The 15,999-nt window shown below is 39.2% G+C and overlaps 1 protein-coding gene across 1 annotated transcript in view; it reads left to right on the forward strand.

The window, feature by feature from the left end:
• Window positions 1-1,047: 1,047 nt before the first annotated feature.
• NDUFS4 (NADH:ubiquinone oxidoreductase subunit S4) overlaps window positions 1,048-15,999 on the forward strand; it is a 47,395-nt gene continuing 32,443 nt past the window's right edge. Inside the window, exon 1 of the mRNA XM_065656613.1 lies at window positions 1,048-1,202. Coding sequence (XP_065512685.1) covers window positions 1,117-1,202 — 86 coding nt within the window. The 5' untranslated portion in view covers window positions 1,048-1,116. The remainder of the gene's footprint in view (window positions 1,203-15,999) is intronic.

The raw sequence follows: 15,999 nt of genomic DNA on the forward strand, positions 1-15,999 counted from the left end.
TAAGCTCTTTTCCAAAATGTCAACAGATTTTTAATAAAGAAATAATTGGAACAATTTTAAGAATATCACCTTTCCCCTGTCCTGGAAACAAAAACTTTTCAATCCTTCACAACGTTACAGATCCTAGTGTAACACTGTGCTTTTGCACCATGCGTTTTGAGGTTTTGGCACTGAACACAATCATCTTTTCTATTCATTTACAGCAATCTTTCTTCTTTAACCATGAACACAGCACCCTTATGCTTCCAGGGCATAAGTACTTTTATTTAGTTCCCTTTTACAGTTAATGTATTAAATATATTACTCCCCTTTAAGGGAACAGGGGTCTTGCCAGTCTTCTTTGCTCAAATAAAGAAAATAAGGCTGGAATTGGTCTAAAACCAAAACGCAACTCCTGAAAGTATCACAGTATGTTTGAAACTTATCTCAGCGGACCAAGAACGAGGACACATTTTAGGTACTGAAATTTAGCAAGATGTTTAAAAACAGATGCAAGAAGATACAGCAAAGCTTTGATGTCTTTGTACCGAGTGTGACATTTCGTCTGAGAAACGCAATGGGAAGAAAGGGGCCCAAAATACCCGTCCCACGGCTTTTGTCCCCGAGCAGCAGCAGCTCCAGGCGCTCGGAGGCCGCCGAGCCCCCTGCCCGGGCCCGCCCCCAGGCACACACCGGCCAGCCTAGCCGCCAGGGACACGGGGAGGCCGCTGGGGCCCACGCCGTCCCTCCCGGGGGCTCGTCCCCTGCCATCGAGACGGCGGCGTCACGCACGAAGCTGCCTGAAAACGTGCAGCTGGGGAAAAGGGCGGCTGTGCCCCAAACGTCTGCACGGCTCGCCCACGGGGCTCCGGCCATCAGGCCTGACCGTCCGCAGCGCTGGCCACGGGCTGCCAGCACCCCCGGCCCGCTCGCCATGGCACGCTCCCTCCCGCTCCCTCCCGCTCCCTCCCGCTCCCTCCCGCTCCCTCCCGCTCCCTCCCGCTCCCTCCCGCTCCCTCCCGCTCCCTCCCGCTCCCTCCCGCTCCCTCTTTCCGCCCTCGCCTTCGCGTTTCCTGTCTGGGCGGAGGAGGTTTGGCCCTGCGACGCCGCCGTCTCCCAGCGGCTGCGGCGAGCGTCATGGCGGCGGCTCTCTCAATGTCAGCGGCTCTGAGGCACCTTGTGGCGAGGAGCGGGGCCGCCGCGGCCCGCCTGTCGCCGGCCAGGTAACGGGCACCGCGGGCGCTCCGCCGGCCGGCCGGGCGGCACCGCCGCAGCCAGGGGCCCGCCGGCGGCGGCCCGCAGGGGCGGCCGCGCTCCCGAGGAGGCTGACCCGGGCCTAGGGCTTCGCCGCGGCCGCCTAGGGCGCTAGGCCGGGGGCGCCGCGCAGGGCCCCGCCGCGAGCGGGGGCGGCTGGGCTGCCAGCGGGCGCCTGGCCGAGGCCGTCGTGCGGGGCTGTGCGTGTTTGTCCGTGTCCGTCCTGGCTGTGTTCTTCGCAGGGACCGCCCGCCCGGTGTCCTTGTGGCGCCAAGGAGGTCGGGAGCTGATTGGAACGGCAGAGGAACCCGGCGTGGCGGGCAGCGCTTGCCCCGCTGCCAGGGAGAGGGCGGTGGCTTCATCCATCACCAGCACGGTCTTCCCAGAGATTTACACCCCTATACCCTGTTCTGTACCCTGTAGGTTTTCTGTCCGTCCCCTCTCCAAGGTCTGTTAATTTTTTTCAGGGGCTATGTAGCTACTCTTTCACAGATTCCTCAAAATGTTGCTGGAAATCGCTTTAAAATTTTTGGTCATACTTTGCTGTTTGTTCTTTTAATGCAGAGATCTGTATTGAAAGTCAAGTACATGACTCAAGCTCTAGTTGAAGACGTGTGTGTGTGTCTACTTCTGTGCGTGCCACAGGACTTGTGTTTTTGTAAGGCTCCCTTGTCATCAGCAGAAAAAAATATAGTTCAGTGCCATTTACAAGGATTTGGAGAATTCGTTTTCCCATGCTACTTAAATCTTTACATATTAGCACACATACAAGATAGACTTAGTAATTTTTTAAAAATCGGTGGGGTTTTTATGCATATGTGTATATATAAACAGACAGAAAGCTATATATACACACATCTACAGAGAAAGAAGAACTGGCCATACTATTTTTTCCTATTTTTTATGGTTTGACTGTCTCATTGGCTACTGCTGCTTCCTCCCTCTTAAAGTGGCACCTGTGAAGATTAATCCTTAGTCTCATAAAAATACTTCAGATCTGTCAAAGTGAATTTAGGAATTCCTCCATGCTAATGCAGAAACTTATTTTTCATATTTGCTTGTGTCTGCTCTTCTTTTTGTCGTATATGATATTGACACAACTGTTGCCTGTGCTGTGTGGTAAATTGGATCAGACAACTGATTCAGGTTAAAAATAATTTTATTTGTTTGTTTTAAAGTTTTACCACTCTGCCTTTTAAGCAGTTATGCCAGAACAAATAGCAGGATATAGCAGGCATGGGAATGAATAGCATGGAAATGTGACGTAGGAAGCTGGCATTTTTTCCAGGAAATTCCTTCTTTGAAACAGTGCCTTGGGTTCCTTCCATGTCACAGAGGAAGACTGGAGAATTAGTGTCCTTTAATATTTTCACTGAGAAGGAGTTTGGAGACATTTGCCTGAGAGGGACTGGAACTTGCGTTTCACATTACTGTAGGAGAGTGGCCTGATTATAAGTCTACAGGTTTCTTGAAGAAGCAGGGAGAAGCACTATGAATCTCTCTATTTATAGTTTTACACATCTTTGCAATCATTGCATGTTGGAAAAGTAAGAATAAAATTTTCTTTGGAACAAGGAAAAGATGTTTCAGAATAGGATCATTTGGGTAGTATGAAGGAACAGTTAAGGCTGACATTCATTGCATAATTTTTGTAAAGTAATTTCTTTCCTTGATGAAGTAAGTACTGAAACATGTTTCCTCTTCTCTGTTACTGTTTTATACAAAAAATATTGTTAAGCAACCTCTACAGTCTCCCTGCTTGGAAGGGAGAATCAAAGAACATAATTACAGAAAAGGATTTAGGGCCCTAAATTTTAAGATGTCTTCCTGCAGCTCATAGTGAGGTAATAAGATTAGATAGAGGTGCATGGGAGAAAGTGTATCTTTTGCTTCTGTACTTTCTATTGCTTCTTGAAAGGAACTGTTTGTTTTGTTTTCCTTTGGGGATATGTTTCTTATATACCGTGTAATCCTTTGTATTTTACCAGAAATCTGGACGACTCCAATGGAATAAATTTCAATGGGCAGGTGGATGCTTGAAAGCTTGGCAGTATAGAAGTCCACTTTCCAGCTTTAGTATCTCACATCTTATTTTGTAAAAAAGGGATAAAGGAACTTTCCTACGTCACAGAATTGTGAATGGTCTTATAATACAAACCACTTAAGCTTATTTTCCAGTTATAATGATCAGCAACTATCCAAAAGCCTACTTCTTTGAGAAGCCAATGATTTGCAGCATATCTTGCAATTGGATATACAAATCCTGCAGTACTGCTTTCCTTTCAGAAAAGTGTTTTGACAGATACAATTTGGTGCAAGTAGCTTCTTTGTTACAACAAATTCTGAGAATATTTAAAGTATTAATTTTTCTAATTTATTATTGGAATAATCTGTGTATTTGTCTATCTGTAGAAAGAATGTACCATACCAGTATGCTGGATGCATGTCTTAAAGTAAATACAGGTGTTAGAATTGCTAACAACAGAAGTTAACATTGTTCTTAGGAGATGACTGAAGAAGATACTGGAATTGTTAACTCTGAAGGCATTTGAATGATTCTTCTGTCACTTCAGCACTGTGCTTATGTTTGTGCAGATTCAGAATAAGGTTTGGTCGAGCCTGGTACAACTTGATTAAATTATAGTTTCACGTTATTTGCTGAAACTAGGTTATGAGAATGATATAGCTTATTGTTTGAGCACTGATCATTTATAGCTTATTGTTTGAGTCTTCAAGCAGTAGTTTTATTTGCAGTGTTTTTTGCAGATTTTTGGATGTGAAACTTCTGCTAGTTCTCCAGTTTTCAGAACTTCGATTGCAGAGTTGTATAGCTGACCTCTGATTCTGAAAACAATTCCCAAGATTGCTTTCCAGTAGTCACAAGAGAAATTGTATTCAGATTTCCATGAGTTATATTTGCTTCTTACAAATATTATGACATCTTCTAAAACAAAGATTTAATTTTTAGTACATGTTAAAACACTTCAAAGTATGCATGCCCCAAGCTGCTTGATGATTTTGAACTGCTTGCTGGTAACACAACAAGGAAATAAGTGTTTGGTCTGTAGTTAAGAGAACAAGCAGCAACATTCCTCTTATCTTTAGGAAGTTTTGTGTGCCTAGTTTAAATGTTTGAATCACTGAAGCAGTGGTTACTGAAACCATCATTATTCTGTCTGGTGATGAGCCTGATAGACCATCAGCAGATGGCTTGAGCTGATGCAGAAAGTAGAAGTGCCTCCTTTGCTTAGATCACAGATTTGAAGCTTTCATGCTGCTCTCAGGGTTTCAGGAGCTTGAAATTATGTTGAATGTGCCCTTCTCAGTTTGACCTTTTCAGGAAGAAAGATGTATGTTGTTCATCTGACTTGCTAATTACTTCAGATTTTACCTCTTGGTTATCTGCAGCCAAAATTTGATTAAAGAGTATAATTTAAATAATACAGTTACATTTCTTTATGTTTGATATGAGTTGGAAGAAAGCAGAGGAAGGACTCTTTAAATGTCTTTGTCTTGGGAAAGATTGCACTGTCTCCTTGCATTGGAAAATATGAGTAGGTGGAGCTGGGAAAAGAAAACTTCAAACAAATTTCTGTTGGAGTGGGAATCAGCTGTTTGTTCCAAAACCACATAGTATTTCAGAGAGTCCCTTTATTTGACAAGGTATTGCAGTCAGGATACAAAGATACTAATTTCTTTTGCAGAAACAGAGTATTTTGTGTGTGTAGGTGTAATACCTGGCCACACAGTCCCTCCATTTCATGATAATGGATTGTTCATGGCACTTTTCAGTGATTGATGGATGATTCTTCAAAACATATTTCCTTCCTCTTGTAATTCTGTTGTGAAGACTATAGGGGCAATAGCAAATATTTTGCTAGTTCACTCTAAATTGATATCTGAGCTTATGAAAGCAAAGAATTATGAATATTTGTGTAGTAAAAAGCCTGTTTTTCAATTTATGTTATTTGCTTGAGAAAATGAGGAAACCTGGAATGCCATTAAATCTTATTCATTGGTTATTGTACACATAAGCAATCTTCCTCTTCAGTAAAAAGAGGGGGAATGCATTTTTGTGGGAAAATAAAGGATTTTTGAAATATAGAATAAACCTGTTTCATTTTCTATATTGCTCTTTCAGGAATAATAGGAAAAAATGTTTATTTACTTTTTTTGTTCCCAAGATAACTAGCTTGCTCTTTTGTGTTATTGTGGTGTGGTTGGTTGGTTGGTTGGTTTGTTTGTTTTCTTCAAAATAGTGTTGGCTTTTTTGTTGCATGTTCATACTAAGCCATATGTTAAAATAGGGTTTAGTAGACTTCCAAGATCTAGATCCGGGTAGACCAGAGAGCTGCAAAAAGATGCACAAAGCATCTGGTTAACTGAAGCACTATTTAGCCAGTGTTAGTTCTAGCCAGTGTGACATATTTTGTCCAGTTTGGAATAAAAGCATTTTGTAGCTGCTATATTACTTATTATTTCATCAAGCTATAATGCATATCTGTTACTTACTCTCATATACTGTGCAGGTAATGTATGTGTGGTGTTGTCAGGTTCAGACACATCAGAAGGTTTGATTTTTATTAATTAAAAAAAATGGTTCTGCAGCATTTAACTTCATAAAAGTTAATTCCAATGGCTGACTGCATCTGCAAACAGTACCTTGAATAGAATTTCAAGACAAGTCCAGGGAAAATGTTCTTTGAGGTCTTGCTGTTGCTGTAAAAGTGTTTATACATAGTTTCATTTTGGAGGAAAAAGACCTTTAAAAAGATATATTTAACATGAATTTTATAGTTCTATCTTAAAAAAATATGCAAATCAGAGAAAGTACACTGAATCAGACTATCTCACAACACAGTAACACAACTCTAAACTGAAACGTGGAATAAAACTCCAGGGAGTTTTTTGGTCATTAAATTGTGGTGACATGGGAGTTTTGGAGCAGGTTCAAGGTGAAAGTTGTGGAGAGAAAAATGGACATAGCTAGGAGAGAAAAAGATGAAAAACACTGCAGTTTGAACACTTCATGAGCATAAGTTTAAAAGCTACTCCAGGCAGGAGTGAGCGTTTGTCTGATCTTGCAGACAGCCTGAAGTGGTAGTTTGGGAGAAGTAGATGTTCCGTGTTTATAAGTGTATAATTCATTTTAAACCCATTCCCTTTGACTCTGTCCATACTGTTCAGATAATGGTTGTGTAGATAAAAGAGAGTCTAGCAGCCAAGTCTTGCATATTCACTGTGAATGAAAGCATCATCAGTGGTTATTTGTAATAGTCACATGTCCTTTGATGATGATCTAGAGTCTGCCTCTTGTGAAGGAAGGCCATCCTCATCAGTTTTGTGTGCTTTCAGGGGAAGAAATTTCTGACAAGTTGGCTGACTTGAGTCCTTTTGCAGTATTTTGTGTGGGATCGCAAAGTTGCTAATGCATTACTACTTGTTTCTGTTGTGTAAGAGTTGACGGGACAACAACATACTGTCTTGTTCCTGACTGGTGTATTGTTCATGGATAGGCAGCTATATTATGAGGCAGAGTGGCTCTGGTGAACCAGAATGGTGTTTTGGATTTCCTACTTTGGCTTCTCTGTTTGGCATTATGGGAAGCAGGGTGTAGGAGTGCTCCCTGTTTCCTTTAGAATGGAAAGAGGAAGTTTTGGAAAGCCCCCATGGAGGGAAGATGTTGGATGTAATGAAACATTAGAGCGGTAGGATGTTGCTGTTAAAGTGAAGAATTCTGTCACGGATTAAGAGAAATAAAAAAAGTGAAAAATACTATGTATCATGTAGTTTAGCCGTCTTCTAACGTACAACTTGTCTCCTAGTGAGCTAAGATCAAGATCATTATTGTTCTTAAAGTTGTATGGGATTCCTATAATATTTCTTAAAGTTCAAGTACTTTGAATATTGATCTAGGTGAAGAAGAGATGGGTAGAAAGAAGTGAAAGTAAGAGGGGCAGAAAGGGAAAAGAAATTGGGAGAGCCGAAGTTTGAGAATGAGGGCAAAGGAGAGATGTTCTGGAAATGGCTGGTTTTTAATGTAATTATGGAGAAGTAAATACAGCAGGCATTGTGGCAGCAAAATGTTCGTGATGAGGCTTCTTAAATTGCTGTTCATTATTAGCCGTATAGGTTGGAGTGATGTATTTTAATTACATTTGCTTCCTTCTCTTTTGGAATTAGAAACCAAAAGGGAGAGGAATGGCAACCTTTTCAGCAAGAGAAGCTTTAATAGAGGCAAGCAGACAAATATTTAAGGTATGTTTGTGTTGAAAGATAACTAGTAAATAAGCAATGTGCTTGCTTCTGCACTAGAACAGCTGAAAGCTTTTCTTACCAGCTCTGTGGCAACTACTCATTGTGAGCTTAGAAATGCAGGTCACTTGCCTAAAATTTGGCATATCTTTAAAAAAACATTGTTACATGCTGGTAACTTTTTCCCTAAATCTTCTGATCTGAGAACCTAATAATCTTCTCTATACTTTGAAGACGTGAAGAGCAGTGGAGATCTGACCAAAAACCCCAAACGTCACCAAAACAAGAAAAACACCAAAACAAAAAAACGTTGGAGGGTAGAGTTGACTTTTGTTGGCACTAGTATCCTAAAGACACAATACTTTCCTTCAGGGACTAAGCAATTTAAAATAGGTACTGACACTGTTTGAAAATGACACTTTATTTTCAAAACAAAACCTCTTTTTTTTTTTTTAATGGAAGTCTTTTGTGTTGGTATTTCCTAGTACCAAATATTTGGTATCTCAAAGTTTGAGAGAAGTGTATTTGTAGAACTTGTTACAATAACTTCAAGCACATTTTTTCGTCAAATAAATAAAGAAATTGAAAGGTTATGAAATACCATATGGATACATGGAGGAGAAGAATTTGAATGTCAGCTGTCAATAGATAGAATTTCAAATCTATGTTAACAAAATAATAAAATTTGCTTCAGTGGTGGTGGTTTAACATATACTGTTCAGCAGGTTCAACTCATACTGGAAAAATTATTTGTTGGGTTTCAAAAATGACCTTGATGTTACCTTAATGTAGGTTTGAGCGTTATGACTCAATTAACCTTGTTATTCCATTATGCATCTCAACTTCATGCAATATTTATATATGATTGGAAAAGCCCAGAAGACAGTTGGGTTGGGTTGTATTTCTGATTGATAGGAACTGTCACTTTCAAAGCTGTTCTTCACAAAAACAGGCACTATCAAAATGCACCAGTGAGATTCAGAAGTTAATTTCCAAAACCCAAAGTAACTTGAGAATTTAATTCATACCATCTACCTCAATAACATGCTGCTTTGGCCTTTTACTCACAACTAGACACAAGCAAATCTGACACTTTTTTTTTTTGAGGAAATAAATGCAAATCAAATCAACAGTAGGAATTATTAGACCAATGTGTAGCTCTCAGTGTATTAGACCAGTGTGGTAGGTCTTCCCTGTGGCACTGTGAGAAGTCTCGCCTATTGTTAAGAACATGTTGATGAATAGGTAGGATGGAAACACTAATTACAGTTAATGTGGTTCATATTTTTAGCTCTACCTGTATTCTCAATTTTGAATGTTTCTTTTGCTGACATCTTTGTATAAATTATTCTACGGGCAAATCATCTACTTATAGTAATAATTTCTCATCATCCCCAACCTTGTGGCCATTTTTTTTTTTAAAAAAAAAAAAAGGGAACTTGTGAACTTTAAATATGCTTGAAAACAGAGTTAAGCGTAAGGTAAATTTCTGGAGGTACAAAGGCAGTGGCACTATTTAGTTCTGTCTGGGACTTACACGTAGTGTTGTTCATAGTTATGTTTTGTGCAGTTCTTTGTGATGCAGGAAAATACCTGTTCTTAGGCTTGTGCGTTTTCATTCTTTGAGAGTGAACCATGTCTGTTTGCATTTTTTCTTTCATTACCGTAAGGCCTGAAATGATTTTTTTTATTGTTTTGAGAAAAATTAGAAATTAAGAATATCCCACCCTTCCAGGCAGCTATTGATTTTTCTGCTGTTGGCCAAGTTGTCTGTCATAGATGAAACTGTTGTAAGAGATCGAAGTGCTGAGATTTTGATGATGATTTTTTTTTTTTTTTTTTTTGGTAAGAGTTTGATTCTTAGTGTGTTACAATGTACATCTCCAAAAGTCTTAAGGTCATATTCTTTATTGTTTTCAATAAAAGACGTTGTTAAACTAGCAGTGGGCAAGCTGAATAGTTAAGATTACCTTCTTTATAATGCATATTTCACCATTTCTTAAGAAATGAATGGCATATTTCTGTCTGAGTTTCAAAGTGCAGCTGTTCCTCCTGGCAGTATAACAGTTATGTTTAGGTACCATTTTGTTAACAAGCCACTTGCTAGCTGCAGTAATTTGTGTCTGTCTTAATCTTCCCTTGACCTGTGACTGATGTTGAGGAAGTAAATTAACTTCTGACTCAACTAGACAGACTGTAGGCAGCTTCAGAATGTGTGTGGGCAAACATTTCTGGCAGCTGCTTATTCTTGGAGTGTTAACATGGAAGGTTTCATAAACAGCTTCTATTCATTATTCTTTAAAAATCAGGTCTGATGTATTTTATATAAAATATTTGAAGACCTGTCTTTTATGAACGTATATATGTAAATACTACTTCTGATGTTGTCATATGCTATCAGTCTAATGAAGTAATGTTCTACTAAATGCAAGTGATGCCATTTGTATTAAAGTCTAAACCAGGATTTTGTTGCAGTGAACTCTTTAGTTTTTCATCTTTCCTATCTATTTCAGTAGTTTTAAGTAGAGATTTTTATGGATATCACATCTGTTGTCAATAATGTTCAGAAGTACCATCTTTCATTATAAAACCAGAGATGTATTTTGTGGCTATTTAAAGACCCAAGAATAAACAAGTGGCTTAGTACTTTCAGTAGGACCACTATATTTTAAATAAAGGAAAAAAGCACAGAGCTCTTCCTGCAGTAGCTTTGGCTGTTCTGTCATGTATTAAAGGAATACTTGTATGTGCTGTTTGAGTTACCTGAAGGGGAATTGCAGTGTGATGTGATCTGCAGCAGTGATGTTTTGTCATATGTCAGTGTTGATTGTGCCTACCAGAGAAAGAGTCAAATAATCTGAATGTTTTTGTCTGAACTGGAATTCAAGAATAATGTCTGCATTTGAATCACCAGTTTTACCTTAAGGGTTTATTCCACTTTAGAAGAGAGTGAGCAGTATCAAGGCTAGCAGTATCGTTTCAGAGAGCTAATAGCTGCTCAGATGGTAAGAGCAGAAAAGAGACAAGCCAAAGGAAAGAATAGTACCAGTGGAGGAGAAGGTCTGTGTATGAGTACAAGAGAACACACTAATAGGGTAGCTGATGAGGTTGTTTTTATTCTCAAAGGTGAGTTCTCCAGAAGTCTCGGAGAATGTGTTTACATTAATAAATAGTAAATGGAAATACAATGAAGTAAGATAATTACAGAACAACAAGACACTTTCTTTTAAAGTCAGCTTCCTTTAAGTAGCTTGGCAGTTTCATTATATTACTCTTGTAACACACAATAACTTATCTTTCATCAGTTTAAAGAATTGTTGTCCCAAGACTGTAAGTGCTGATCACTACTCTCTAGAAGAAAGGACTTTTTTTTTTTTCTAAAGTAGTGCCGTGTAATTGTTACTTACACTTTCATGTAGAATAATAGTTAAAGTTTTGATGTGATAACTTTTTAAAAACTTCTGTTGGAGACACTTGCATAGGTTGCTTACATTGCAGCCAACCATTTGTTTTGAGCTAAAGACAGATGTGTATTGTAGAAGCTGATTAATGACCCTGGTGCCTACAACAAAAAAAGTGTGCTTAGTATATTTTTAAAAAGAGATAAGATTTAAAATTTGTCATGATAGACTACATAAAAATTAAGTCCTGTGCTTTGGTTGCAAAGTAATGAGGCTGAAAAACAAGTGCAAATATATTGCGTTCACTGGGAAAAAAAGGAATTTCGTAGGAAATAATGACTTAGCAAACTGTCATGGAGCAGCAAGGCCTGGTTGCTCCTGAAGGTGAGGCAAGGTGCAAGCTAAAGGTGATCATAGCAGGGACACTGCCCTCACTGGCCAAGGCACAGTCCCACAGCATCTGTACATGAGGAGAGCTGGGTACTGGTAATAGGGTCCATCGGCAGTCCCAGGCACAGCAGAGTCATGAATGAGGTCCAGGGTCTGTCTGGGGAGTTCACTCAGGAGCAAAAAGAACCAGAGACAGGTTTGGAGACAAGCTGCAACATGCATCTGAAGTCCATCCAGGCTATGAGGTCTGTACAGGACTGGAGTCATACTGCAGCTTGGGTGAGGGGCTTAGCCAGGCTCAGAGACAGGAGCCAGAGCCAGGCCTGGAGGTGGGTGCACTTAATGATGTCACTCAGGCAAGCGCTGAAGACCCAGAGCTGAGCTTAAACGGAATTCAAAGGCCACAGGCAGAGGCTGTTCCTGGAAGCCCTGGGTGAGGCTTGTCATGGCTATTAAGACCTGTTAGTGCCCTTCGGGTTCTGATGTGTGGTCTGACAGAGTTTGTCTTCAGACTCTTAATATTAGAGCACAAGCTTACTTGAAAACTCAAATTATATTCTTGCCTGTATGGTGGCACCATTGGTGTGTCTTCATTGCAGTAGGCAAAGATTTATTGAAATACCATGGGAGTTGTTCCACTCAGAGGTGTGCGAAAATGAGGTTGGAAATATGTAAACAAAGGAATGATGTGGACAGGCAGAAGAAATAAAAAATAGGTTGTGGTGTGATTAAGTTGTGTGATATAACGGAGACTATCTAAGGTACCAGACAAGAGTAGAATGGCAATAGTTCAAAGAGAAGTTGAGGACAAAAACTTGATGTCAGGAAGGAAATTAAAGAGTAAGGTAGCTGAGACAAGGCAAAGTTGACAAAGCAATGGTGAAATAAATTCAGATACAATAATATTAGCTAGATTATGCATTTCTCATCTTAAACAACAGCTGACAGCATACAGTTCTGAAAAGTGACATGCTTCTGTATGTCGCATTCAATTTCTGAGGCATTTGGCTGTCACTAAGTGGCTTTTATGAAGTAATACAAACATAAATGAATAGATAGCTCTTAAATACATTTTTTCATAGCTGCCCAACAATTGAGGCTTACTAGTCAAATCACTTCATTGACTTTCATGAACCCTTGTAAACCAAGATGTAGTTTTCCAGTAGCACTTTAAAGGATTCTTTTTTGTACTATAGTTTAGTTCAGCAGTTTACAGTTCAAATGTTTAAGGGCATTAAATAAGAAAGAAGTTGCCTTTATTTATGTGCCATGTTTTACAGACATTGCTATTACAGTAGATTATTAGAATAAATATTATTCAAGCCTGTAAGTGCAGTCAAATAGAAAGGCTAAATCAGGAGGAAAGGATAGGGATGAAATGCAGGCCAGTACTGTGCCATAAACCAGTTTGCAAATGCAGAGGAATATTTGCTCTTTTTTGTTGTTTAATTTTACATGATTCAAAGGCTCTTGTTCAAAATGCATAAACTTCCCTAAGAGAGAGGTGGGTTGTGGAACATTAGTTTCATTCCTCTCGGGTTTGGAATTAAACCCTTTGACTTTTGTTGTTCTTACTATAAAGAGAGCATAGTTTTTAGTTATTGTCTAGTTGTATGAATGCCTGAATGTGTATGTGTGGGGAGCCATTTGACATTTAGAAAGCCCGAACAGCAAATATGTCACCTGTGTATTTTGTTTTTACGCCTTACATAACTTTTTCCTCTTCTGTTTTAACTTGATTAGGCTTTTTAGCTAGATAACATAAAGTTCAGTTGATAGTTGATATGGGTTGTGCAGCATTTTTAGTATTGTTTGCCTTTTGGCTGACTTGCCTACAAGAGGTTTCCACTGCTCCACGGGGAATCTGCTATTCTCAGATTGTGATCTGAGGTTAATTTCTAAGATTAGGTTTCTGGTTTGGAGAGTAGCGTGTAATGAAATTGCTGATCAGCAACTGTACAGGTGGCAGTAGTTCAGAGCTCCTGTCACCTGACAGCAGTTGACCATTTTATAAATCATGTGTTCTATTGCTGTAAAGGTAGTACACCAGATTTCCTTTCATAATGAGTTTTATGATTTCTACTACAGAAATATTTAATTTGGGGTCATTTAATTCTTAACGTGTTAAGCCCCTCTCTAAAATTGTTTCTAGTCTGTTTGGTGCAATATGGGAGAGGCCACTGTCATACTTTAGTTACGTGCATATGAGGATCTAGAATCACTGGTGTGGCTTTGTTCAGAAGTTTAGTTGCAAATAATGGCTGAGTTTATGTCCAAGCACATCAAGAAACAGTCTGGTATCAGCCTGGGGTTTGCAGAGAACTGTTTCAGGACGGACAGCCCTCACCTTGTCAGTGTGCTGACTTGAATCCAAGCTAGCTCTGTGGATTTTTGCCTCAACTATTCCTCAGCTCAAGTTGTTTTCATTGTGTGTATGCTTGTGCTATGCATGTACCCACCTAATCAATGCTCCTGTTATACAAAGCATCATGCTCAAAAGCACGGTGGAGACACCCTTGTAGCTTTGCAGGGGTAGGTTGAGCATGCCTGAAGGGTTTTGCTGCCTGGTGTTTGTATGCCTAGTGGTGTCAGCTCAATTAGCTGTCTAGAGAGCAGCTCGAATGGGCCCTGTTAGAATCAAGGGCAGTGCAAGCTTGGCAATAATCAGAGCTAGCTTTTTTCATTCCTTGTTGACCCTGGGAAAGCTGTTTAAAGGGGGGAAACTGATGGTGGGCAACTCAGAGCTCAGTTTTCTCCTGGGGACTTAACTGGATTGTCAGGAGTGGCTATAGTGCTCTGGTCCTATGATAGCTATGGAAGGACTGTGGCTGTGTTTGCATAGTGCTATCATTCACTTCATACCTTGATTGCCCATAGATATGTTAATAGCATTTTCCTATCAGTGGGATGATTAAAGTAGAACCTAAAATAACTAAAATTTGATTGTTTTCTGCTTAATAAAGTATTTACTACTTGAAAATTTAAGACACTTAATATTTCTAAGGGCAGGTGAACTTAACATTTAGCTTTGAACATGCACACTAACTTACAAGCCACAAGTCAAATGCTTAAAGTTGTTTTCATATTCTATGATTTATATGACCATTGCTCCTTCTCATAATTCAGATTCGCCTAACAGAAAAGCACAGTAAGTTCCTGCCTTGTTTTCCGAATACACACCTGGAAATATATAGATATTATGCATATGAACTTTTTAGCAGTAGAAGTAGTGTCTATATATTTCTGTTTCAATTCTGATATCTTTGCCACTTTAAGCAGAAATTTCAGTAGTTTAGATTAAATAAATTGGTATTCCTTTCATCCATTCAGAAGCATAGTTTACTGTGTTTATAATTGAACATAATTTTGTAGGCAAAGGAAAAAAATATAATGTGCCAATATTCTCTGAGAATATAACTATTTATAAATGACGAACTTGCTTTTCCTCCAAAACCAAAAATTAGTCATGTAGCTCATAGTACAAAATAGAACTACATGGTCTCCACAGGCAGTGTTTGGCATTATATTCTGTATTTTGCTTATAATGGGTAGTAATAAGAATAATAAATGTATCCTAGTAAAAGTAAAAATAAAATACCTTTGACACTGTTAAGTCTTTACCACTTTAGTTACAATAGCAAACCTAGCACCACTCTATTTAAGTTCATCTCTCACAAGTACAACGTTATTAGCTATCTTTATAAAAATGCTTTATATTGGGGCTGAATACTGTGATCTGTACTGTATTTGATACTATATAACAAGCAGTCATTAATGTCTGTATTCTATATGGGAGAACATTATACTGATTTGGTTTTAGTCTGCTTAATTGCAGTGTGCGACTAGGTTGGATGCTGTTGAAGTTCTGAGCTGGCAGTGCTTCCATGTTTTTTTTGTTCAGAATTTAATGTCTTTATGGTGACTGTATGCTGTGAAGCTTATATTATTCATGGTAAATATTAAGAAGGTTGGTTTTCTAAGAATGATTTATCTGTTCAATGGATTGAATGGTTCATCGCAGCTTCTGCATATATGCATATTCACACCTACTGGTGCCCTCCCTGGTCATTCAGTATCAGAACACTTAAAACACCCTTTAGACTTACTTCTTAATAAGTGCCTTTGTTTTTCATGAGGCATGTGAGGTCTTCTTCAAGAGTTTGTTTCATCTTTGTGTTGTGGTCTGATTACCTGTGCTGTGATATCTGGTTTTCTTTAACAGATCTCCAACAGTTGACCAAAAGGGGGTGCTAACAGATCAAACAGTCAATATGTCGCATGAAGAGGTTAAGGAGCCTTTTTTGTGCAATGAATTAAATCTCAGCTACTGAATTAGATCAAGTAAATACAGGTTTTCGCATCTGGATGTTGTGTAACATGCCGGTCACAGCATTGCTCTTTGTGGAAGGCAAATTCATGCCTTGTAAATATGGCTGCTTTTCACCTTCCACTAGGCATGTGGGGGATTCTTCATGACATTTCGAGAGGCTCTGCAGCAAGCATTCTCTTCTGTAAGACTTCCATTTATTTTTCCGTTTATGCAGTTAAAAACCAAAAGCCTATAGGGATTAAGCATAGGTTGCTTAGCAGATATTTAAGCTCAAATTTGTTGAATTTTAGAGATTGAATACAGATACCCAAAACTAGCAAGATAAGTGTTCAAGTCAGGTGCCTTAATATCCTTCATCTTGATGTCACAAAAGACTGTAGCTGTTCATTG

The sequence above is a fragment of the Caloenas nicobarica genome, chromosome Z, assembly GCF_036013445.1.
Source record: "Caloenas nicobarica isolate bCalNic1 chromosome Z, bCalNic1.hap1, whole genome shotgun sequence".
NCBI classification, from domain to species: domain Eukaryota; kingdom Metazoa; phylum Chordata; class Aves; order Columbiformes; family Columbidae; genus Caloenas; species Caloenas nicobarica.